This window comes from Coffea arabica, chromosome 10e (genome assembly GCF_036785885.1).
Source record: "Coffea arabica cultivar ET-39 chromosome 10e, Coffea Arabica ET-39 HiFi, whole genome shotgun sequence".
In the NCBI taxonomy this organism is placed as follows: domain Eukaryota; kingdom Viridiplantae; phylum Streptophyta; class Magnoliopsida; order Gentianales; family Rubiaceae; genus Coffea; species Coffea arabica.
Window position 1 is genome coordinate 10780376 of NC_092328.1, and position 26070 is coordinate 10806445.

The following is a 26070-nucleotide window of genomic DNA, read 5'->3' on the forward strand; positions in this document are numbered from 1 at the left end:
ATTCTTTTTTGTTTCTATCTTTCCACACTTGCCACAAGATGTTTGCAGTCAGACTATATGTTCCAGCCCTTCCGGTCTTTTCCTTGCCTCAGAAATTCTGATCCACCATCTTTTGAAGTCTCCTTGTTGATCTTTAGCACCATCCCATTGGATAGGGGCAGCCTTCCATATGTCAACAGTGTGTGGACAGCTTAGCAGTAAGTGTTCTACCGTTTCTTGTTCCTCCCTACAGGTTCTGCACATTGGATCTCCTAGTGCTGTCTTCTTGTGTATTGCTTCTCTTACTAGCAATGCACCTTTTATAAATTTCCAGATGAAGATCTTGATTTTGTGTTTGATGTTGAATTTCCATAGGGTGTGCCACATCTGTTTAACTTGTTGGCTTCCATCTGAGTAACTTGTACCAGCTGCATCAGTTTTGCATTTTTCAACACAATTATTTTCTTCCATCAAGATTCTATAGCCTGAGCTGACTATATATGTCCCTCCTGCTTGTGGTTGCCAATAATAACTGTCCTCCCTCCCTGACAAGCTTAGTGGAATGTTTAGGATCCTCTCTGTATCATTGTTGTTGAAAGTTCTAAAGATGATATTCCTCTTCCACCTTTTATGACAGATTAGCTCATTCACCATCTTCAAGTCACAGTTTAGAGGTCTACTGGAAGTTGGTTTACCAGTGGTTGCCCCTGGTATCCATTTGTGTTCCCAAATGCTTGTACTCCTTCCATTTCCAATTCTTCTGATCAGACCTTTATCAATTAAACTTCTGGTTCCCATTAAACCTTGCCAGATCCAAGAGGCATTCTTGAGTGGTTTGCATTTTAAAATGGATTCCTTAGGGAAGTATTTGGCTCTCAAAACTTTACTGACCAGGAGGTTTGGTTTGGTGAGAATCCTCCAAACCTGCTTCCCTAACAGTGCTTTATTGAAAGCTTCTAGGTCCTTAAAGCCCAATCCTCCTTCATTTCTCTTCATTGCCATTTTCCTCCAAGAAATCCAATGCATTTTGTTATTGCCATTTGTTTCTCCCCACCAGTAGTTGGCCATCAATGCGCTAATATCTTTGCAGAGTTTCCTTGGTAGCTTAAAGCAGGACATGGCATACGTTGGCATTGCCATTGAAACTGCCTTCAGCATTACTTCTTTTCTTGCTGTGCTAAGAAGCTTGTTTTTCCAGTCATGCAACTTTCTCTTTATGTTTTCTCTGATGAAGTCAAAGATCGGATCTTTTGTTCTCGAGATCACGATTGGAAGTCCTAAGTATTTCCCTTGGTTTGCTTCTACCATTCCTCCCAGTGATTTGCACACTTCCTTTCTTTGCTCATAGGACATGTTTTTACTAAAAAAGACTGCAGATTTGTCAAAGTTGATCAATTGCCCTGAGGCCACTTCATAGGTTTTGAGGACTTTCATAATTTCGGTGGCCTGTTGCATGTTAGCTTTACAGAAAATGAGGGAGTCGTTTGCAAAGAAAAGGTGGGTGATGATAGGTCCTTGCTTGCTGATTTTCAGTCCTTTTATTTTGTTGCTTTCTTCAGCTTTCCTCAGCGAGTTATAAAAGCCTTCTGAGCAGATTAAGAATAAGTAGGGAGACAAGGGATCTCCCTGACATATTCCCTTCTTGGTGTTACAAAGACTTTAGTTTCTCCATTGCAGTTGAAAGAATAGGTGACAGTCTTCATACAGCTAGTGATCCAGTTGATCCATTTTGTACAATAGCCCATCTTCTGCATCATTGCCTGCAAAAAATGCCACTCCACCCTATCATAAGCTTTGGCCATATCTAACTTGATTGCCATATATCCTTCTTTTCCTTATCTTTTGTTTTTGAGGTAGTGCATGTACTCATGAGTTAAGATCACATTGTCTAAGATTTGTCTATCTGGGATGAAAGCAGATTGAGTTTTGCTTATGCATTTATCCAAGACAGATTTCAGTTTGTTGGCTATGATTTTGGAAATGATTTTGTACATCACACTACAAAGGCTGATAGGTCTATAGCTTTTCAAACAGGTTGGGTTCAGGATTTTGGAAATGAGTGATATGATAGTATGATTAACAGATTTAAGCATGAAACCAGAACTAAAGAAGGATTGAATTGCTGGGATTAGATCAACCTTGATAGTGCTCCAGAACCTCTGAAAGAACAAATGAGACATACCATCCTGTCTTGGAGCTTTTTCAGGGTGCATGGAGAAAAGTGCAGATTGAATTTCACTCTCCTCTACAGGCTTAGTAAGCTTAGCATTCATCTCCTGAGTGATGGAATGGGGAATACCTTCTAGAATTTCTGACATATCACTACTTCCTCCACTGTTAAACATGTCCCTAAAGAAATCTGAGATTTCAGACACTAACTCATCCTTATTTTCTATCCAAGAACCATCCTCCCTTTGCAGTTTCCTAATCCTGTTGTTCGTTCTTCTCCCCTCGATATAGGCATGGAAGTACTTAGTATTCTTATCTCCATCTCTAAGCCAGCTAATCCTGGCTTTCTGACTCCAGAAATTTTCTTCCTCTTTGTAGGCCTCTTTCAACTGATCTTTGAGTTATGCAATTCTACCTTTTTTGTTTTCTGCACCTGAGTCTCTTACACTCTCCAATTCCTTCTTCAAATCAAAAATTTTACTTTTAGAGTTTGCCTGGAAGGTATTTCTCCATTTCAGAAGCTCAACTCTACAATTTTTTATCTTCTTTGTGATTTTGAACATTCTGAATCCTTGTTCCTCTTTCTGCCAGGCTCTCTCAACCACCTGTTAAACCCCTTCCCTTTGAAGGCATCTTTTATTAAAATAGAACCTTTTTTTCCTTTTTTCTTTATCTGGAACTGTATCTAGCAGGAGCATACTATGGTCAGAAGCATAAGTATCTATGTGCTGGCATCTTGCCTTATCAAAAGTTTGAAACCACTCAAAACTACACAAACATCTATCTAATCTTTGTCTTACCTCTCCTTCATTATCCCAGTGATTGCTCCATGTCCAAGGGTGTCCTTTAAATCCTATGTCTATTAAACTATTCTGGTCCATGAAGTCTTTAAAATCCTTAAAACTCCTTTCCTCTCTGACTACTCCTCCCCATTTTTCTTCGTTAGACAAAATATCATTGAAGTCCCCAGCAATCATGTATCTAGCTCCCCACAGTCTTTTCCTATCACTCAGGACCCTCCACTACTCCTTCCTGGTCTGAGGCTCACAACTAGCATACACACCAACAAACCACCAGTCCATTTGAGTATCATTGTCTTCTATTTAGCTTCATAGGTAAACACTATTTTGTTCACCTCCAAAATATATGCATCCTCCTTCCATAACAGAGCCATTCCTCCTGTCTTGTTCATTGCTTCTACTACTGCACCACTATCAAATCTAAGGCCTTTAACCACTCTATCTATGACTTGTTTCCTATTCTTAGTCTCACTTAAAATATCAGATTTGGAGAGGAGAGGTTATTCACCTACCTCAGATGGGGAACTGTCAAGGGGCTCCCCACTCCTTGGCAGCCCCTTGACAGTTCCACACCAAGACTCTCATTTCCCTTGGGGGGTCCCATTAAGGAAGGACCCCACCTCCTCTCCAATCATCTCAGTTGGATCAAGTTCATCCGCTAGTTTGGCCTTTTTCCATAACACTGTAACCTGGCTTACTTCCTCTATTTCTTCATCTCTGATCAGTGCCTTCCTTTTGCCAATACTTAAATGGTTATTTTCATTTCCATTTATTTCCTTCAAAGGCCTTCTAGTTTTAGTTGGAGACTTCAACTTTTTGAATGTTCTTTTGGTCTGCTTCTCAATAGCTTCCTGTACTATCACATTCCTTTGGGGCTCTTCCTGTATCACTTCCTCCCCTGCAGCTTTCTCATTCATTCTATTTTCTTGATCCTTCGCTCGAAAAACTGTTTCTCTGTCCTCCTCCATATCTTCTACCTCAACTAGAATTTGGTTCTCTTCTTCCTCCTGTGCTTGTTGTGGGAGGTCTTGTTTTCCCTTATCTAGGTACAGGGGGCCATTACTGTACTCTTGTGCAGGTTCTCTAGCTTCTAGTCTATATGGTGAACCTCCTAGACCATGCTCAATTCTCATATCCTCCAACTCCTTCATAAGATCCTGATTGCCTTTTCTTTCTTTTCCTGTGATCTTAAGAGTTTCCAAGAAGCTTTCCTTCAACTGTGTCCTGGTTCTCTCTTGCTCAATCATTTCTCCATTCTGGAATTTCCAGTAACTTTTGTCATTTGGCATGTCAGTCCTCACTGGTTTTTTCTGTGGTGAATTTTTGTTATTTCCTACTCTCAACCAGGGCCCATACTGGTTCTCTGAAATGCTTCCTGATATGACTCTCTTATCTTTGCATGACCGTTCACTGTGACCTACTATTCCACAACTATAGCAAAAGTCTGGGCATCTTTCATACTTAAAGGCTACCCATTTGATAAACCCTGTCAATTTCACCATTGTTCCTCTGAGAAGGGGCTTTGACAAATCTGTTAAGGCTAAGATTTTCAAATGTCTACCCTCTTTACCCCCTGTCTAAGGAATTGGGACCTCTTTTACTTCTTTGAACACAGCCCCAATCTTTCTACCTACCTCTTTGGTTAGCCAGTGTACTGGCAGGTTCCATATCTGTACCCACAGAGGTGCAGTCACAAAGGCTCCATAATTCTCTTCAATTCCTTCTGACCACCTGTTCAACACTAATATTTGACTATCTATCATCCAAGGGCCTCCTTCTACAATTCTGTCTTTGTCGTCTAGATTAGGGATGTTGAACTGAAACAAGTTAGGCCCCAGTTCCATCACTGTCATTTTTCTAGGATACCCCCATGCTGCAACCACAAAGTTCTTAACCCCTGTGAAGTTTGCTACTTTGTCTCCCATAATTCTCCCTATTAGGCTACCTTCACATTCCCTCACTCCACTATGTAGATCTTCAAGCTCTAGCGTAGCTCCTGAGAGCTCATTCCCAGCAAGAGAGAATTTTTGCATCAGCTCAGTCAGGTCACCCTCCATTGATAGTACCAGTCTTTCTAGGCAGTATTTCCTTCTCCACACTCAGGAGAGTTTGAAGTTACTATAGGAAAGGGAGCAAGACACTACTATAAGAAAACTAATCTATTCCCACTAAAGTCAGGGAAAAAACTACTACAAGAACAGAACTAGCTCTTGTATAAAACATAAAAGTTGTAGCTTTGAGTTAGCTTTCCAATGTATCAAGAATCATCCAATTTAGAACTCTGTATACTGATAAATGACCAAAATACCTTTGACTGGTCAGCGCTCTATTTCAGCTTTCGATCATGAAATTGCACTTCTGTATTTCGACTTTTTGACAATGAAAATGACTGAACTGGACTTCGATGTCTTCATACCAAATGTAGATCTATCTCTTAGCTTCAAAATGGTATAAAAATCACCTCAATTCAATACTTGTATCTCAAGATATAGCCGAAATACCACAAGGTATCAAAGATGTCTTCATTTGTATTTCATCATTTGAGTATTTTGCACTTCATGTCTTTTTTTTATCACTTCAAATCATCATCAATTATCCAATTATCTTCTGAAATCACTCCAATTGATGATTGAATCATTAAATCTACAAAAACATGAAGTTTTTACAATTAAAATTCATAAAAATGTAATTTTTACCACTTAAACCACAAAATGCATATTTTCACTAGAAAATTAGTTAATTAGCTATAAAAGTAAATAAAATACACCAAAACTAAAGAATAAAACACACAAAAAACACGTAAAATATATGCTTATCAGCGAGCTCTACAGGAAGTTAAAGGTTATGTTCAATCATCAGAAAACGCAGCTTTTAATTTACGTATACATTCATAGAACATTGAAAAGCCAAGGGGAGATTAAGTAGACTTCAACTATTACCATGTTATTAAAAAACATGACGACTTTGTTTCTAATTTCAACAACCTTGTTATCAATTCATTTGTCAAATCACATATCTTACAACTAATAATTAGCCGCCGTAACAGTTGAGAGTTTCAATATTGATCACCTAATAGAGAAAAATTTAGCAAAGCTAGCTAACTATTGCCCAATAATAATTGAAATTGGCAATCTTGACTGCTTGGCGCCCCATTATGCATTTCCCATTGGAATTAACATTCAAATAACTACATTTAATATCACCACCATAGTTGGAAAATCACCAAAAATTCAATCTTTTTTAGCAGAATTTAACAAAAAACTAGAGAACTTTGAACATTCAGTTAACCAACACTTGATTAAATAGTTGGATGCTTTATTAGCCCCATTCCTCCAATACAAGTCCTAAAATAAAAACCCACTATGTGATTGTCAGACATTGAATTAATTGAAGCAAATCAAGCAAAAAAAAGTTGATATGTAATAATATATAAGAGGAACTGAACATAATTTCTATGCCAACATGCTCAAACATGATCTTCAGGGATTCAAAACATATTCGTTCTCGAGTTTATGTTACATATTAGTTCGGGGCTTTGAACTAGAAATGATAGACGTGCTTATAATAAGCAGACTACATATAATATAGGGATAATTTCAGAAACCTCCCCTGAGATTTATGACAATATCATTTAGCATCCTTGAAATTTGAAAGATATCGCTTGTCTCTCTTATTTTAAACTTTTTATAACATTATAAATCCATTTTAAAATATATTATTGGAAAAACTCATTTTTGGATAGAGAATTTGTAGTCAATCCAATATTGCCCTTTTCTTCGGCACCATTTTGTTTTCATAACAAATGTAGTTAATCCTTTAAACTTTTAAAAACTTCGCAGATATGGTTTTGCAGTTAAGAATTATAGGATATTAACAAGATTGAAAAACATTTTAATAGTGTTCATGCCATTAGTTGGTGCAATAAATATTAAATTTATAAATTCAAAAGCACTTTTTAGTAAAATAATAACTTCTTTTGATCTTTGAAAACATATCAAATGAGTTTGTAAACATAATTTAATTTTTTTCCAATTTTTCAAAAATTATAATAATTTGAAAAACTCCTCAAGTAGACTATGAACACTTTGTAGTTAATAATATTTTTTTGGCCTGAAAACACCTTAAATATAGTCTTAAAATAAATTATTTATACCTTAAAGCGACTACTGTTATATTGTATCCTGTAAAATTGCACATTCACTCAATTTGTCTATTGATTTCAAGCTTTTGTTAATATACTTTTAATTTTGAAAAAAAAAGTAGGACAACAAAGGGCACTTTTGGAATGAAAACATCTTCTCTCTTCAAAAATGAGTTTGTTAATAATTTATTTTGTAATGGGCCGATAATGTCACAAAAATTAGAAAACAGGGAAGACAAGTGATTTTTTCAAAATTCAAAAGTGCTATAAGTGAAATTGTCAAAAATCTCAAGAGAAGTTTCTAAAATTATCCCTATATTATATGCCTTGCAGTTTTCCTGCCCGTAGTTGAGTGCCCATATTTTTCCACTTTACTTTTGGTTGATTCCAAATATTTTCCAATTTACTGGAAATAATTTTTCTTTTGCATCATCCTCATTCGTTCAGGATATTAAAGAAGGCCATTATTCTCTTTCTTAGTTTAATTTCAAGCGTAAATATGCAACCATTATACAGTCACATTCTCTCTAAGTGCTTTCCAAACGGAGGTATCTCATCAGTATATTAACGGTAATAAGTTATATAGTACAAGAGAGCATGCGATACATGTCAACGTCTCTTAACGTTTATAGTCACCAATCACTCTCTAAACCATCACTAACGGTAGTGGCAGTGGTGTCACCATCAAAGTTCCATCACCAACGGCGATGGCTCTCGTGTCACCACAGGTTTGTAGCCCCTCACCACTCATTTACGCTTCTGTCGGACTTTAACTTTGGTCGGTAAGTCTATCTTATAGCAATTGTATCCTTAATAAATGCCAAGAAAAAAATTTGTCTGCTTAGAGTCCCACAATTCGATTGGAGAAATGTGCATAGAGTAGGTGGAAACATTTACTAATTTTCAAAATTTTTCTGCACTATATAGTACTAAGTTAAAGCCTCAAGCCTCACCAACCAAACAGTTAACTTACATGTCCAGGCTTATAATGTTACGAGATAATTAATTTTAAGGGAGATTAGTGTAATTTTTGAAATTTGGAGGAAATAGTCAGGAATTTGTGAAATAGTCAGAAATCTCAAAGGGAGTTTATGAAATTATCTCTTTGTAATAAGGGTGATTAAAAGCCCCAAACGTCATCGTTTATTTTAGTGGCAGTTATTTTTATAAATAATGGCTGTGTATTAAAGGCAAGGGATGTAACTGAAATTGGTATTTGATAACTTAATTAAAGATTCACCCTTCCTGCTCAATTATCGCTCTCTTCATATCTCTCTTTCTTTTCCTCTTTTTCTTTCCGTCTTCTTTTCCTTTTCTCTTTGTGTCTTCATTCTGCACTTATTCTTCTTTATTCTAAGCTACTAAAATCTTCCTATTGATTCTAGTTATGACAATTGATATCAGAGCCGTCGAATCCTTGCCGCACTAAGACTAATTTCACGGTGGAAAACCTAGATATCAGTCTTGTTACACCCAAATCATTGCATAAGTTCAGCATAGTTTTGTCTCTTTTAATTCATTGATCGTCTAAATAATAAAGATGTTTTAGTAGTGCCAATAATTATCCAATCTTCCTCATGGGATCGACCCGATATCTGTCATAAACTACTAATTTGACCTGTATACTTGCAGTCAAAACGAATATATTTCGGAATTGAACTTGTACTTATACTAAAAACCCGTCAGTTACCGAAATTAAAACTTTCATTTATTAATATAAATAAGAAAACGCAAATCACTTAGTGTAAACACCAAAATCACTTGATTCCCTAAATGATCTAAATCAAGAAGTTTTCATTCCTATCATCTTATCAATTTAGTATCAGTGATTCCAACTTGCATTAATTTGTTTTAATTTAATTTTTCCAATACTTTTGGAGAATGGACATATTTTAGCCATGAAATTACATTTTTATATATAATTTTTAGGTGTCAGTTTGATTGTAAGTCTAATATGTTTGGAATATTTTATATAGTTGGCCGGCATAACCAAGAACTTAATTTCAATATTTTTGAAACTTATATAAATATAAAATAATTATGACATCATGCTGATATCAACGAAATTTTTAGAACGGTCTGACCGATTCGACCAGTTGACCACTGATCTAATATTTTAGCTGAGTCATTATTCGGTCCGAGTTTAACAACATTGCCAGATATTGCTCTCTTGAGGAACAAATCAAGCAACAAGAAACTCGCCTTCAAGAAGGGTTGGACTCAATGGCTGCATTTCAAGTGAACTGCCAGCAGACTCTATAGCAGAATTTGCAGCAGCAATTCCACGATGAGTTGGAAGAAGAATCATGGAGCTTGGTGGTTGGGACATAATCCTAGGTGTTGATTGGATGTGTCATTTCAATCCAATTACCTTTGATTTCCATAAGTTAAGCATTGCTCTCAGCAATGAGAGGGAACTAGTACATTTGGCTTTATTAATTAACCAGTGATGGAGTTGGTGAAAGGAAGGACCTCAGGACATTTATACAGGACAAAAAAAATGTCGTGCTTCCATGCAATTGGACATGATAAATGTATGAGTTAGTGAAACTCTTGGAGAAGTCAAAGCTGTGTTGCAACAATTTTCCAAAGTATTTGAGACTCCACAAGGCTTGCCACTAAAGAGATCATTGGATCACCAAATTACACTCAAACTAGGAGCTAAGCCTTTCAAATTAAAACCATGCAGGTATCCTTATGCCCATAAAACTGAAATTGAGCAGCAAGTTGCTGAAATGTTAACCAATGGAATTATAACACATAGTGGTAGCGCTTTTGCATCTCCTGTTTTGTTGGTTAAAAAGAAGGACAACACTTGGAGGTTGTATGTAAACTACAGGAAATTGAATGAAATGACTGTCAAGGACAGATTTCCTATTCCCAATATTGATGAGTTGTTACATGAACTGCATGGCACAAAGTATCTCTCTAAACAAGAACTTACAGTTGGATATCATCATTGAGGGTTAAAGCTATAGATGTTCCCAAAACAGCTTTTCAGACTCACCATGGATGCTTTGAATTCCTGGTGATGCCTTTTGGATTGACAAGTGCTCCAACTACTTTTCAAACTCGATTGAACCAAATCTTTCAACCATACTTGAGGAAATTTGTATTAGTCTTCTTTGACGATATTCTTGTTTATAGTCCCACCTTAGAAATGCATGTGCAGCACCTACAGATTGTACAAGGATTATTAGCAGAAAATCAACTTTATTGTAAGCAGTCTAAATACACTTTTGCTCAGACTTCTATGGAGTATTTAGGTTATATTATATTTGAAAAAGATTGATGGTTTAAAAGTAGAGTGCATTCTTTCTTAGAGAAGTTCCAAAGACTGCGAAGGAGTTAATGGAACCCCAGGCTACTATAGAAGGTTTATCAAGGGCTATGGAATCATATGTAACCAATGACTCAATTACTTAAAAAATATGGCTTTGTTTGGGATTTTGACCCTCAATCAGCATTTGAGGCATTAAAGCAGGCAATGACTACAACCTCAGTTTTAAGCATGCCTAACTTTGAAATTCCACTTATAATAGAAACTGATGCCTATCGATTGGAAATTGGGCTGTCTTGATGCAAAATTGACAACCAATAGCTTTTCTTAGTAAAGCTTCGTCACCTCAAAGCCTCCGTATATCAGTTTATGGAAAAGAGCTGCTTGATTCAGTAATGGCATTAACTAAGTGGAAACATCACTTGGATGGCGATCATTTTATAATCAGGACAGATCATCAAGCTCTCAAATACTTGTTGGAACAAAGGCTCACTCACTCACTGCAACAGTTTAAGTGCCTGACACAAAAATGTTGGGATTGGATTATGAAATCCAGACAAAAAGGGGACCGACAATAGGGCAGCAGATGCTCTCTCTATAAGGAGGATCTTGGAGAATATAGAGTCTGGATCATAAATTGGAACCCTATATGCCTCATCCTCAGCTCAACAATATGGATGAATGAGTTATGACAAAGTTATGAGGGAGATGTGTTTGCTCAGGATATCATTGCTCAACTTATGTTGGATCCAAACTCCAATCCTAGGTATTGTTTGGAGAATGGACTACTTAAGTTCAAAAGTAGACTATATGTATGGACTGCCAATGAGACCAGAATCAAATTAATCAAAGCTTTACATATCTCAGCTGTAGGAGGACACTCTGGGCAAAAAGGATGCCTACATAAAGTCAATACACTCAAGCTTGGTCCCATTTAAAGTCAATACATAAATTCAATACACTGAAGCTTGGTCCCAAAAAGGATGCCTACATAATGTCAATACATAAAGTCAATTTATTGGCCTCACATGAAAAATGATGTGCCACAGTTTGTGAGAACTTGTGATGTTTGCGAAAGAAGAAAAAGTGAAAACATGCCTTATCCATGTCTATTGCAACCAACTCCTGTACTTACTCAAGCTTGGTCCCATTTAACAATGGATTTTATTGAACAATTGCCACTATCTAGGGGTTTTGACACTAGATTAGTGGTGGTGGACCGTTTGACAAAATTCAGTCACTTCATTGCACTGACTCATCCTTTTACTACCAAACAAGTGGCTCGGTTGTTCATTGACAATATTTATAGACTTCATGATTTATCATAAACATTAGGGATATGGTGTTTACTAGCAGATTTCTAGTAGGAATTGATTAAGATGATAGGCATAGACCTTCATTATAGCTCTTCTTACCATCCTCAATCAGATGGCCAAAATGAAAGGGTGAATCAGTGCCTTGAAAACTACCTAAGGTGCAAGTGCAGTGAGCATCCTAGGCAGTGGAGTAATTGGATCCCTTTGGTAGAATTCTGGTATAACACCAAATTCCATACTAGTTTGCAACTCACTCCTTTTGAAGTATTATGTGGCTATCAACCAAATCATCTTCCTTTGGGGCCATTCCATGATGCTACAATACCTACTGCAGCTGCTTTAGTATAGGACAGACTTCAAGTATTATCCAACATCAAGGAGAACTTGGTTAAGGCACAGAATCGAATGAAGTACTGTGCTGAGTAGCATAGGACTGAAAGAGAGTTTTTGGTTGAAGATTGGGTATTTCTCAAATTGCAGCCTTACAAACAGCAAACAGTGGCCATTAGGAAAAATTTAAAACTATCAACCAAATATTATGGCCCATACTAGATCTTGAGGTTGGAAATGTTGCTTATAAGCTCAAACTTCCACCAGGACCACATATTCATCGAGTGTTTTCATGTTTCGTTACTAAAAAAGAAAATTGGGACTGATCATAGTATTACTTCTACGTTGCCAGAAATGGATACTTTTTGACCATTGTCTTTTGGAACTAGAGAAAGTGTTACAGAGGAGGGTTATTTTGAGGAACTCAAAGCCAGTTATTTAGTACCTAATAAAATGGAAACATCAGCCACCAACCTTTAGGCCTGGTGGTCACCGCAAAGCACTTAAGTTTTGGTTACCAAATTGTCATTATATATGGGTGCTTTTAGTGACTTTTTCCGATGGAGTTTCTACTCCTATCAGCTCCCCATCCCCCTAAATTAGAATAGATTAGATAATAATAATGTTACCACAAAAAACAATTTTGAACCATCAAGGGGGAAGATAAAGCTTCATAGGAAGATAAGAGTTTTATCAACCATCAATTTCCTACTTTTCAAGCTTAAGAAGAAGCTGTGTTCTAAGGGAAAGGGAATGCCAGGAACTTAAAATTATTATAATTGTCATTTTACATAGAGTAACCTGCCTTTTGTAATAAGAGTGATTACGAACCCTAAACTAGGTCGTTTACTTTAGTGGCAGTTATTTTTACAAATAATCTATATATCTATATGTATTGTAGGGATGGTTTTTAGGATGGTTAAATCAGAATGCTTATAACTCCTCATTTTTTTTATAGAATTTTTAATTTGTTTAATTGTTATATATCCTTTCATGTTTTTTGAATTTAAAAGTAAGAAGTGGCCCACTTATATAGGAATTTGATTTGAAATATATTAATGTGAGGGTAAATAAAGAGGAAAAATCACCAACCCTACTAAGAGTAAAAAAGTAAATAACAATATTTTACCCTTCAACTTAGTAATCCTAACTAAAAGGGCAAATTATATAGAAAACAACAAGAAAATAATATTCATTGGTCATGGATTTAAAATATCAATAATGGTACCATTTGTGAATTCTAAATTATGAAATCACTGAATAAAAAACAAAGTATTACTAGTCTAAAAAAAAATTATGGATTTAAAGGGTTTGGGAGAATGGTGAAGGGAAAATAATAGGAAATTGGGGGGAGGGGGGCAATGATAGAAAGCTAGAGGCTAGCTGTAGGCGAGGGAAAGACAATAACAAGGTAAAGAGTGGTGGGAAAAGTCAAAAAAGGAAGGTGGACTATTACAAGATTGGACGGAGAGAGGGGAGAAGAAAGGATGGGATTGTGAGGATATGACAGGAAGGATGGCACCGTGGCAAGAAGTCTGAAAGTCATAGACGGTAGCAGATAGCCAATTAGCAGGTAAAAGATAGGAGAATAATTTTCTAAAATTGAGGAAAATGAATTAGTTATACTTTATATTTTTAATGTTAAAAAGTTTGATGTATAGGTATAACATGATATATTGATAAATAAGTTTACACTTGGTCTATCATATAAGTCGTTATATATTAAATTATTTCATTCAAATTGTTATCATATATCGACAAACAATAGGTTAACAAAATTTGGTTTCAACTTATTTAAAATATTAAAATTAAGAAAGTCCATTTTGTATTTACGAAATAAACTTTTTTTAACATGGTAGGTATACACTTCTTTGAATTTTTTTTTGTCTCTTCATATGCTTTATCTTATACTATAATTGACGGGCTTTTACTACAAGTGCAAGTTTAAATATGATTTTATACCCGTTGTCTGCAAGTATACAGGTTAATCAAATAATATATGGCATGTATCGGGTCGATCCCACAAGGAGCAATGTCTACAAGTACTAGGTTCTTATTTTCTCTATTATTTAGACTTATAATGAATTTGAGCAGAGAAATAATATTGCTACTGTCTACAATTCTGAGTTAACAAATTGCAAGATACAAATGGAGATTTTTCACTAAAGACTTAAATCTAGGGATATAGATTTCACTTATGGCACAAAAGATCTGATTTAATGAACTTAACACTTGTTACTACTCTTGTTTAACCAGGGATTCATTTCCAAAAATACCAAAATCTCATTCTCATGATAATAATGGTCAAGAATAGTTTAGTTTTTCCTAATCTCTTGGTAAATAACTAACTCTGTTCTTACTTCATGCATGAAATGCAGATTAATCCACTTGAATGTATTTCTATTCTCATGAACATATAACTCAAGTTCTACTCATGTTTTTCCATTGTTACTACCAATTCTCATTGAATAATAATAACTATAAACCTGCTATTGGTGATCAAATAACAACAAGTAATTAACCATGAACAAGTAAACAAGTTAATACAAGATACAACAAGTGTAAATCACATTCAATTCATATCATTTGGCCACAAGTTTCATCTACTCCCTAAATATAGAAATTTAGCTACTCATGGATGATATAACAATCAAACTCATAACTTCAATAATGAAAAACATCTCAAGTTACAAGTACTAGAAGGTTAAGAAAAGCTTAGCCAAGTTAATGGTGAAACCCTCCAATTTTTGCTATGTCTTGCACTAGAAATGATTACAAGATGAAGTCTCCAAATGCTCCTTCAGGAACTTCAAGCTAGAGAGAAAATGTTACAAGAAGAAAACTAGCTACGTATGGTCTCTGTATTGACTTCTGGTTGTTTCCCTCCATAAAAGCTGATGGAAAGTCCTCTTTTTCTCCCCTCATGATTCCAAAATCTCCAATTTGTTAAGAAAGTCAAAAGAGATGTTGTTTTGACTTGATCATAAATCATTTTGTCCTTCTTTTTGCTTCAGAAACATGTGCCACCGAATTCTCTTACCAAAGATAGCTGGAAAGTAGTGTGAAAAGAAAGAAAACCGACTGTGCCACTTGCAGAGGAGAGATGCAGATCCGAGCCTAGGATCTGAGGGGTGCAATACGATCCAAGCTCGGATCAAGACTGATCCGAGGCCTTTCTAACATGGATCCGAGCTCGGATCATCTGTCCTCGGATCCATTACTCCAGAAGTACAGACGAGGGCTCGGATCGACCTTGGTGTACACAGATCCAAGCTCGGATCCCTGTGCTTCAATTTCCAGACTTTTGATTCCTTCCTTTTTACTTCATTTTTGCTCCTAGTTTCTTTTGTACTTTATCCTTCAGATGATCCTTGCTTTTTCTTTATCTCGTACATGAATTTCCACATATCAATATCCTTCAAAATATCACAGATTAAAGCATTAATCCACTCTTTTAGCAAGTTTTGATTACTCAAACAACACTTAAGCAATTAGCACCAAAAAGAGTTCAAATATGGCTTTAATCCTCTCAAATCATGCCAAAAGTTCATGCCAACTTGTACAAAAATATGCGTTAAATATTCACTTATCAATAATATATAAGTATTGTTTTCAATTGAAATATAAATCTGTGCATAGCACGAGTCAGAATACTAGTGGCTATGTACTAAAGGCAAGAGATACAAAAGAAATTGGTATCGAATAACTGAATGAAAGATTCTGGGAAAGTTGGGGTAGGAGGAGTAATTAGGGATGAAATGGGAATCTAGAAAAGGGATTTTGCACAAACTTAGGAATAATTAGCAATGTCACTGCTGAGCTATGGGGCATAATCAGGGCTTGGAACTAGCATGGGAGCAAGGCATGAGGAAGATTGAGGTAGAAACAGATTCACTAACCAGTATTATGCTGATAAAGGAGGAGAATAGGGAGGGACCATATGCAAACTTGGTGAAGATTATTCTAGAGGGGCTGAAAGGAGATTGGGAGTGCAAGATAATCCATACATGGAGAGAAGGAAATAGAGTAACTGACTGTCTAGCTAAGCGCAATCTGGAACAGGACATGGGATTGACAATTTTGCAAGAACCACCGGATAGTGCGAGGAGTCTTTTACTTGAAAATATTATAGGGGTTGCTATCCCAAAGCTTGTAAAAAGCTAGTGGGCCTTAAGCCCTCCAACGCACCAAACAAAAAAATATATATATTCTTCCTCCTTGCTCAATTCTCTCTCTCTTTCACTCTTCCTATCTTTCTTTGTTTTTCTCTTTCTCTTTCTCTTTCTCTTTCTGTCTTCGTTCCGCACTCCTGCCTCTATATTCTTCTTCATCTTTAATTCTAAGCTACTAAAATCTTCCTACTGGTTCAATTGTGATAGCAACTTGAAGACTCTTAAAACCTTTTTTTGGCCACTTAGCTGAGCCTAGTGATTAAGATCTATGTTAGCAAATTGAGTTCAAATTTATATACCATTTGGTTTGTTATGACTCAACAAGGCTTGAATAATTTTTTAAATAGCTCTTAATTAACATATATTTTATAAAGTGATAAAATTACATTAAAAATTAATAATAAATAAACAAATTCAATTTTGAATAGATCTTGATTTTATGGGAGATAAGATCTAATAGGCTAGGCTCCACTTCACTGTATTGAAGAGAATTTTTCTCCATTACACCCCAATAAAATTAATTTCAAAATTATATTCAAAAATCAACACCATTCATAATATATTTTTACTATTATTCATATAATAGTAGAATTTTTCAGTTATGCCCCTATTATGACCCATGCAATTTTGAAAAATTTTCAATTGTACCCCCATTATGTTGTTTAGAAATGTGTGTGTGTGTGTATGTGTGTGTGTATAATTAGTTTTGTAACTTAATGAAAATGAAATGTTACAAAATTCAAAACAATGGCCTTCCACATCAATAAAATGAATTTTGTGAATTTTTCAGTAAAAGTAAAAATATAGAGTAATTGTGTTGCTTAGTAAAATAAAGTAACCCTAATTTTTTTTCAAGAAAGTAGAGGTGACTTTTTAATAAAACAAGAAATTTTATATCCTTCTACCTTAGAAAACTATAGGTCTGTGGTTACTTTAAAAGGGTTGTCATATATTTTTTAAAGAAAATTATTGTGTTATTATGTAATTTTGTGTTATATTACTCATTAAACAGAAATTTTTATATCTGTTCAAAGCGACTACTTGTCATGTCCAATTGTTGCTCCAAAACCAATAAAAGAGTTCCATGTGATGTAATATAGTTTATGTGAAAAATGTTGTTATGTACTACTTTTAGGAAAGACAAGGAAGAAATTTTGATATTATTTTTGCCCCCACTAACAATTATTTCTGGCTCCGCCACTGTTGAAGCCCCACGTTTAGGCCACTGATCAAGCTTACATCTCATGTTGCAGATATTCTAGATAGTTCTATGCAAAAGTCCTTTAAGATTTGATCGTGATGTACATGGCCTGTAATATAAAGGCTTAAAGATGTACCATAAAATTTTTCCTTTGGATTAATGCAGTAAATTATGCTATTCATCACGTATAAACCGCAAACAATGTGGTTCCTTGTTTAAAGAAGTACAAACAATATTCCCGTTTTTACACACTTCCTTTAGGATTACCAAAAAATTATATTTGACATGTTAGATCCTGATCAAATTTTTGCTGATAATAGTAGCAGAATTAGAAAATTTAATTTGAGGGTGTGAAATGCATACACATATAAACTTTGGAGTCAATATAAAAATTTTTGAAAAGTTTCGAGGGACAAATAGGTTAATGCATATAGGTAATTTTGAAATTCTCAAACTTTTAAAAAGAAAAAGCATGATTTTCTAGAAACTTGGGAGCAAATGGCTAAATATATATAGAATATTTTAAAAATTCTTAAACTTTTATAGAAGACAAAACATGAATTTCTAGAATTTATGAGACGGTGGCCCCTCCCTGCCCTTAGTTCTGCCTTGACTAAGAACATGCTGAAGATTTTTCAAAATTGAGAATCCGGCCATGGATTATTGAGAATCCGGGGTTGGATTCTATGGAAATTGAAATGGATTTAATGTCCGGATTCAATCCAGAGAATTGTGAAAATTTTGTCGAAACCTGTCAAACTGGATCCATAAATGGATCCATTAGGATCGCGGTCGAATTCTTTGTAGCAATCAAAAAGTTTCAATTTTTTGTTTTGGCACATTTTTGTATTTTGGTGGTTAATTAACCTCCAAATGATGTCTAAACCATTGAAGAATATCTGAACACTTGCATTAGTATCGAGAAACCTTTTGACCAATATAATTCAAAGAAAAGTTACAAATTAGTTCGACAAAAGTTGCAACAATTGATCACTTTACAATCACTCTTTTATAAAAGGTCAAGTAAAAAGTGGTTAGCTGCAGAAAATCACTTTTCTACTATTTAGAATTATGTGCAAAAAAATGCATCATATTTCAAGTTTGTGTTTGTCTCATTTAGTGCAAAAGTAGAAGACAAACAAATTTCAAATTATTCTAAAGGATATTTGTCCAAATTCTTTTGTACACGAATTTTGGACAAATAAAATCTAAAGGAAAGTGATTTAGAATTACTATTTGAAGCCATCTTTGTATCTTAAACTTTGTTTTTGTTCAGCCATTTTATTTGTTATATCCATAAAAGAACATTAACCCGGTGCAAATTTTTTTGTTTAGCAAACAGAAGAGATAACTTTGGTGTTAAGCTAACTCTTCTAAGAGAATTTTGTAGCGAGTTATTTGATGCCAATTAATTTACGTTTCTCAAATTTTAATAATTCAGTCCTCTACTCGACAACGTTGGAATGAAGTCTAATCAATAAAACTCAGCAAGGTCATTATTTTCTGACGCTGTCACCTTCAATTTGTGTACTAACCATTTTATTTTGAGCTTGGACAAGCCACGTGACGTTTGGTAATTCAACATAACTCCTTTTTTCTTCCTTGTTGACTTGTATATGCAAAAATTACTTGATCTAAAAGGACAGATTAAGTAATTAACAAAATATCACTTTATTCTCATACATTTAATAAAGTAGTATTACAAATCAATCATTACAATGCCCTGTGCATATATAGCACAAGAGTCATGCTAGTAGAAATTTAGAACAAATCCATGGATCATTTCAAAAACTGTGCCTCAAGTAAGTCAATGACTTTCTTGTCGACTTGGAATGCCTTGGCGAGAACATCTGCAGAAATGAGAGGATCTGATCCAAAGACTGCATTTGCAATAGTAATGACTCCTGGATTTTGGCTGCCAAAACCAGCAAATGCAACAGCATTCGTCTTCGCAACATTAAATTGGAAGTGAATCAGACCTTCAGGGAACACGAAAACATCTCCTGGATTCAACGTTTTCGTAAAGAGTTGATTTTTCATGTTATTTGGTGGATTTGAAGTGACAAACCCAACATTAAGAGTGCCCTCTAACACGAATAGGACCTCGGTTGCACGAGGATGAGTATGGGGTGGGTTTAGGCCATAAGGAGCGAAATCGAGACGAGCTAGGGAAACTCCCAAAGTGTTGAGCCCAGCTAGATTGTTGACGTTCACAGCAGTAACATTAGAACCTTGTCGATTTGCTGTATTTCGAGGTACGTTCAGTCCCTGAAAGAAGAAATCATTGGCGTTCACGACCTTTGGGTCCTTGCAAATCTTTCCGTTCACAAACACTGCATTAAAAAAACTAGCTGTTAATAATGTAATAATGAGACTAAACAAACCCACATTGAATTTTGCATGTCTTATTAGGTGTCATGCACGATGTTGTGAAAATAATAATAATAATAATGAAGAGAGAACTCACAGGTTAAAGCAAACATGATAGGATACGAAAATTGTGCTTAGAAAAAGAAAAATGTTTTGCAGCATGTTCTGATAGGTATAAGGAATTACCAGCATTTTTGGGATCATTGATTGCAACACAAAAATCCTGCAAAGGGCTAGGATCAGAAGCGATAGCAAGGGATGAAAGTAGTGCCATTGTGGCTATGGTTATCAGGAATGGAGTTCCCATGGTAGTTGTGGATGAGATCTAGTATTTCTTACACTAACTCTTTGGTTGATGGTTTGAGGGATTTGGGCAAAGATTGAAGGTATATATATATAGGCTAAGTCACCAAGTTTTTCACTATTACATTAAGAAAATCAGATTCCTTGACAACTAGGCCATCAGGTTAGGTTGGTGACTTTTTAAAATTGCAAGTTAGTCAGCAAGAGCGAACTTTCCCCAACAACTAGGCACATGCATTTAGCTGCCTAAGTCTCTTATAACTCTTTTTTTTTTTTTTTGCCTCTTTCTTGAATCTTTTTTCTTTGGATAAATTATTTATTACCCCCTATGATTTTAGCTAAAACTAGATGACCCCTCAAAGGTATTAAAATAGCCACATAACCCCCTGTGACTTTATATAAAGTGGAAAATGGATGGAATACACAATTAGTTATGGCATTTGTATCAAAAGTGCTTTAAAAATGCATGTGATAAAATCCTAATATCCACGTAACTCCCTTATGATTTGTATAAGTATCCATTTTACTCTCCTATGATTTTTACATTTATTCACGTAATCTCCTTATACTTTTATACAAGCTAGTTACGCCGTCGATTAATTTAGCATTTAAGTAAGGGTACTATTAGTATTTTAACTAACAACGTTATATAGATTATTTTCTATCAAATCCCGCTATACACAAAATCATAGGGGAGTGAAGTGGATATTTTAAAACGTTAAAGAGGTCATGTGGCAATGGACGAAACCACAGGAGGGTTATATGTAATTTACCATTTTTCTTTTCTCGATGTTACGCACCAACCAACCCGATCATTCTCCATTGCTAGCGCTTTACTGGATAATGTTTCGACTTTCATTGGGCACTTTAGCTTCTTTTAATAAAATTGGTTTGGGCAGATAGCGTACGATCTAACAAGCATGGATTTGTGGCCACTCGATTTGTGTTGTATGAGAGCATGTTGCTCCAAATTTATAAGGCTACATCTCCTTATGGCCAATTATTCGAAGTATTCAATGTCGGTTTTTCCTTTCCTGTTCCTACAAGAAAAAAGAAAGAAAAAAAGAGCAAGAAAGGTATATACCAATTGGAACGGTCTCCTATATATCAGTGTTAATTTCTTGATTGAACTTTTACTTTGATGGTAAAAAGTTTGAAAAGGTCATGAAGCTATTCTTTAAATCCTTGTAGTTCTAGATATAATGATTTTTTTTCTGTTGAACATCCTCCAACTGATATCGACTACTTCCAACAGGTTCCTAATGATATGCTTTGTTTGAATGTTCTGAGTACAACTAATACTTCGAAATTAGTCCTTAGCGCAAAAGAGTTAGCAATGAGAAGCAGCCAGAAATTCAATCTTAATTATCCTTTTTAGATTGGATCCTCTGACTAAATATACTTAGTTGGATGTGCAATAATAAATTAGAGCATTAATTTGATCCAAACTCAAAAAGGTTTTGTGATAAAACGAACCATCCCACGCCATTGTAATTTTCCATATCACCTAGTCAAACCTTATTAATTAATTGTTTCTAGAAGTTAAGAAGTTAACATTCATGCACAAATTTCGTGCCACAACTAATCAGGTCTTTTTAATATTCAGTTGGTGGTGTTAGTTGATTAAAAAAGGTCATGATTGCAACGTAAAATATAGAAAGTAGTTAATTCCAACTGCGTTATTGAAAATGATATATGAACTTACGTTAAGGAAATGAGATGCCCGAAAGTCTTTGTTGCTGGTTCAATGCAGACATGCTCAAACATGGCCTTCAGGGATTCAATACATATTTGTTCTCCAGTAACTAGAAATGATAGAAGCGCTTATAATTAGATGGCTGCCTTGCAGTTTTTCTGCCTGTAGTTGATTGCCCATATTTTTCCATTTTATTTTTTGTTGATTCCAAATATTTTCCAATATATTGGAAATAAATTTTTTCACATTTAGGATATTAAAGAATCCCATTATTCTCTTTCTTAGTTTCATTTCAAGCGTAGAAAATATGCAACCATTATACAGTCACATACTCTCTAAATGCTTTCAAAATAGAGGTATATATCTCATCAGTAAATATACGTTAATAAGTTATATATAAAAGATCATGCAATACATGTTAACGTCTTAACGTTTATAGTCTTTATAATTTACCAACTACTCTATAAAGGTCATCAGTTATTAGCAAAAGTTGGAGAAACTCTTGGTTCCATTTGTGGCTATGATTGACCTAGTCAAAACAAAGCAGGGTATTATTTCCACATTGATTTTTCCTATGATTTTCATTGCCCCTTAAGTTATATCAATATTTATAATGAAATACTGTACTATCCAAAAAATGGATATAAAATTCACAAACATGCCAAAGCATCATAAGCTAAATGCAGGGATTCATGTCCTCCGATGCAGTCATTACAAACTTACGAGTGACGGAGTTAAAACTTCATAATTAGAGGGAGCGAAATAATCACCTAAGCTAATAACATACAACTTAAGTTTTAATTCTTGTAATACAAAAGAAAAATTAGGCAAAAGTTATTCTTTGTGCTTGTTGATGGGAGTCAATATCACCAAAAATAAAATATCTACTCTTAATATCTACTTTACAGTGCAATGGCGAGTAAGGTCATATCCATAGGGATTGGTTAATTTATTTTTTTGCAAAAACTACAAGCAACATGAGAGGGGGGAGATTTTTAGAAATTTACCTAAATAACTTAATTAAAAGTAAATAAAAATGCAACAATATAATAATACTAAATTAATAATATACAAACTTCTAGTTAACTAATCATTGATGCAAGGATAAAAATCATATATTCATAAATAAATTGGTTATAGTTGTCAACAAACTCTAATAACCAATCTTTCCTTACTTTCTCAATAATCACAGCAGGCTCTATAGTTACTTTTTAAATCAAAAGACAACCCTAAACAAGCTATTAGGATTTGATCTTTCAAAATCATTAAGAATTAGAAAAGCCAATTCTAGCCAACTAACTCACAGATTCGATTCATTTAGATTGGATTATATATTTCCATGACATATATTCAAAGTTTCTACTACAATCAAATTATATCACTAACCATAAATACTAAAACTATCAAACAATTACAGATTTGATATTTTAGATGCTGATAGATTATTCCAACATTTAAATATTGACCGGCTATTTAATCATGCAAAATAATTATCTCAAGAAAGCACAGAAAATTTATAAATACCCATGAACTAATGAAACATAAAAAAAAAAAAAAAATCAAATTAGATGTCATTGTAATACCAAAAGCCTTTATTATCCATCAACTAGAGAGATGAAAGTAACAAGAGAAAAACATAGAAAAATGGGATTCACAAGAGAGTGAAAGAGATAGCTAGAGAGAGCCGCCCTCTAAAAAGAATGTTCTTACATCTGTCGCCTCTCTCTTTATGTAAGACTCTCTACCCAAAATTAATCCCCTACTAAAAACGAATCACTCTTATTTTATAATATTATACCTAATTAACTAAAACCTCTTCTAAAAAGGAATAAGTAATAAATATCCAAGACTAATTGGTTACTATCTAAAAATAAAAGTTTCCTAAACAAAAGTTGGATTCAAAGTCCACTGCTGATAAGGAAAAGAGTCGGCTTCAAGATTTCTTATCTAGCAATAAATAGAGCTAAAAACGAACCAAGTCAAGTTGAATATCTCATATTGAACTCTATTCATTAAACTAAATCTCAAGTTCGCTCAATAATATTTGAGCTTCAAATCTATGTTTGTATTCGGCTCGTAAGCAAAATTCTAGTTTTATTTCGAGCTCAAGCTCTACTCGTTTAACATAAATGAGCTATTCACAAACAATTAAGCCCATATTCGCAAGCAATTAAGCCTAGAATTAGGGATTAGGAATACAATATTAACCATAAATTTTGTGAAATGACAATTAAGTCCATTTTTGTGAACAATCATTTAAATTCGTGAACGAGTTCGTGTTTGTTCGATTCGTTTGATTACTTATTGAATCAAAATATTTGTTCGAACTCACCTTATATAAAATTTAGAATGAGCCTTTATCTAACACAAATGAGTCTAAACGAGCCAAGCTAACTAACAGCTCAGTTCGTTTAAGCTCGTTTAATAGCTCTAGCAATAAAACATCTTCCCAAATCTTGCAAATTTTGGATTTCGCAAATAAGCAAGCGTGCCCATACCAGAATTCTAGTGGTTTTCTAGAAAATTCTCCTTTTTAAACTCCTTTTAACCTAAAATGTCTGTAAACAACACAAAGCACAAAATATAAGCATAATCTATCAATCAACACCATATTTTGCCAAATTTATGATGAAACATTCACAAGTAAAATGCATAATTATCTCTCTATCACTTAGTTTCAAAAGTCTTCACAATCTTAATGATTCAAGTGCTATTTTTCATTTTTCAAATAGGATAGTGGAAAATTTTTATATTTTTAGGTGGGGCAATACGAGAATAAAAGAAAATGTTGCAAAATTCAGGGGTAGAATGTGAGATAAATTAAAAATAATAGAGACTTCTAACGCTAATTAATATCTAATTTTTTGAAAGTTAGAGAGAGGGGAGACAATTGGCAACCCTTACAACCATTTGACTCTGCCCTTGAGTGTTGTGATTTTTTGGAAGTTGGATGCTCATATAGGACTTGTTCTCGATCGATTAGTTTAGATTTTGCAAAATTTGATTATAAAAAGTAATTACAAAAAAAATAATCACAATCAGCGAAAATTATCCTTTAGGTGATTATGGATTTTAGCATTTTTATTATTAAAAAAATTGATAATCTGAATATAAAAGCAAACAAGAATATGAAAACTAATTATTTATAATCAGAATCCATAATCATTCAAAATAATCAGCGAATAGCAAGCCCATATTATAATAAAGACCGATATTGTATACACTTGATGAGGACGAAATGTTTATCTTCTACAATTTATGTTCAAGATTACAGGTGCTCTTTAAATGTAATTATTTCCAATAACTATTAGAACAAATATATGGAAGAAGCCTATTTTATTTTATTTTTATGGTTGTCCCTTTTGCAATAGAGAAAACTTCTATCTTCACTTTATTTATTTATTTATTTTGTAGGTACATATTAATAATATGATATCAGGATCCTAAGGTGAAAGGAAGTTTTCCATGGTTCCCAAACTACGTGAGAACACACTCAAATCTCTTCTTCTCTTTTCTTTTCTCGAAACTTAAACTTTTATTTTTATTTCTTTATTTATTTATTTACTCTTTTTTCTTCCTCTTCTCTCCTAAACTCCCAAACTAGGAGTAGGGGGTATTATAAACAAGTCCAAGTGAAATTTCCTGAATGGGAAATGATCAAGCACCCCGTCATAATTTACAACTAGGTTACAAATACCAAATTTAGAAACCAGCTGCCACTTCGACTACAATATAAAACAGTCACCTTTTCTGTTTTCTGAGTTGATTATCCACTTTGTTCTGTTTAGAGGAGACAATGGCTGGTGTACTTGTCCCTTAGTTCTCTTTTTCATAGGCAATTAGATCCGAAAATCACGTAAGCCATTAATCCGCCATTAATCCAATCGGCCCTACGAACATAGCAGCAGATAGACTAAAAAGTAATACAATAATTATTCTAAATAATAGTTGAAATAAACTCATATCCAATCCAGACAATTGTTTCCGCACGACATCATATATCAGATTTGAGGCAAACTTTTCCGCACAATTCCACACAATTACTAACCTGATTACGTTGTCCTCTGACAAAGGCAAAACTACAGCTACTTACTCTATAGTGAACTGTGTGGGCCTTCGATAGCGTCGGAAATGTTAGTATACCTGATTCAACTGTGAGTGAAACTTAGGCCCGTTTGATAAAACTGAATCTGAATTCAGAATTCTGAATTCTGAATACTGAAACAATTAATTTGCTGAATATTAAGCACTGAAAAGAGATATATGAATATCTGAATCTTAATAATGAACATATTTATACTGTTTGATAAACA

At 34.4% G+C, this 26070-nt stretch overlaps 2 protein-coding genes across 2 annotated transcripts; both read right to left on the minus strand.

The window, feature by feature from the left end:
* Positions 1–4525: 4525 nt before the first annotated feature.
* Positions 4526–5005, minus strand: LOC113711270 (uncharacterized). Its single transcript, XM_027234433.1, has one exon. The coding sequence runs from the start codon at positions 5003–5005 to the stop codon at positions 4526–4528; it is 480 nt and encodes a 159-aa protein (XP_027090234.1).
* A 14038-nt stretch (positions 5006–19043) lies between these two features.
* LOC113712156 (putative germin-like protein 2-1) lies at positions 19044–20109 on the minus strand. Its single transcript, XM_027235447.2, has 2 exons — positions 19945–20109; positions 19044–19721 (listed from the first exon to the last, which is right to left on the minus strand). The coding sequence occupies exons 1-2, from the start codon at positions 20063–20065 to the stop codon at positions 19168–19170; spliced, it is 675 nt and encodes a 224-aa protein (XP_027091248.1). The 5' UTR covers positions 20066–20109; the 3' UTR covers positions 19044–19167.
* Between the last annotated feature and the right edge of the window lie 5961 nt (positions 20110–26070).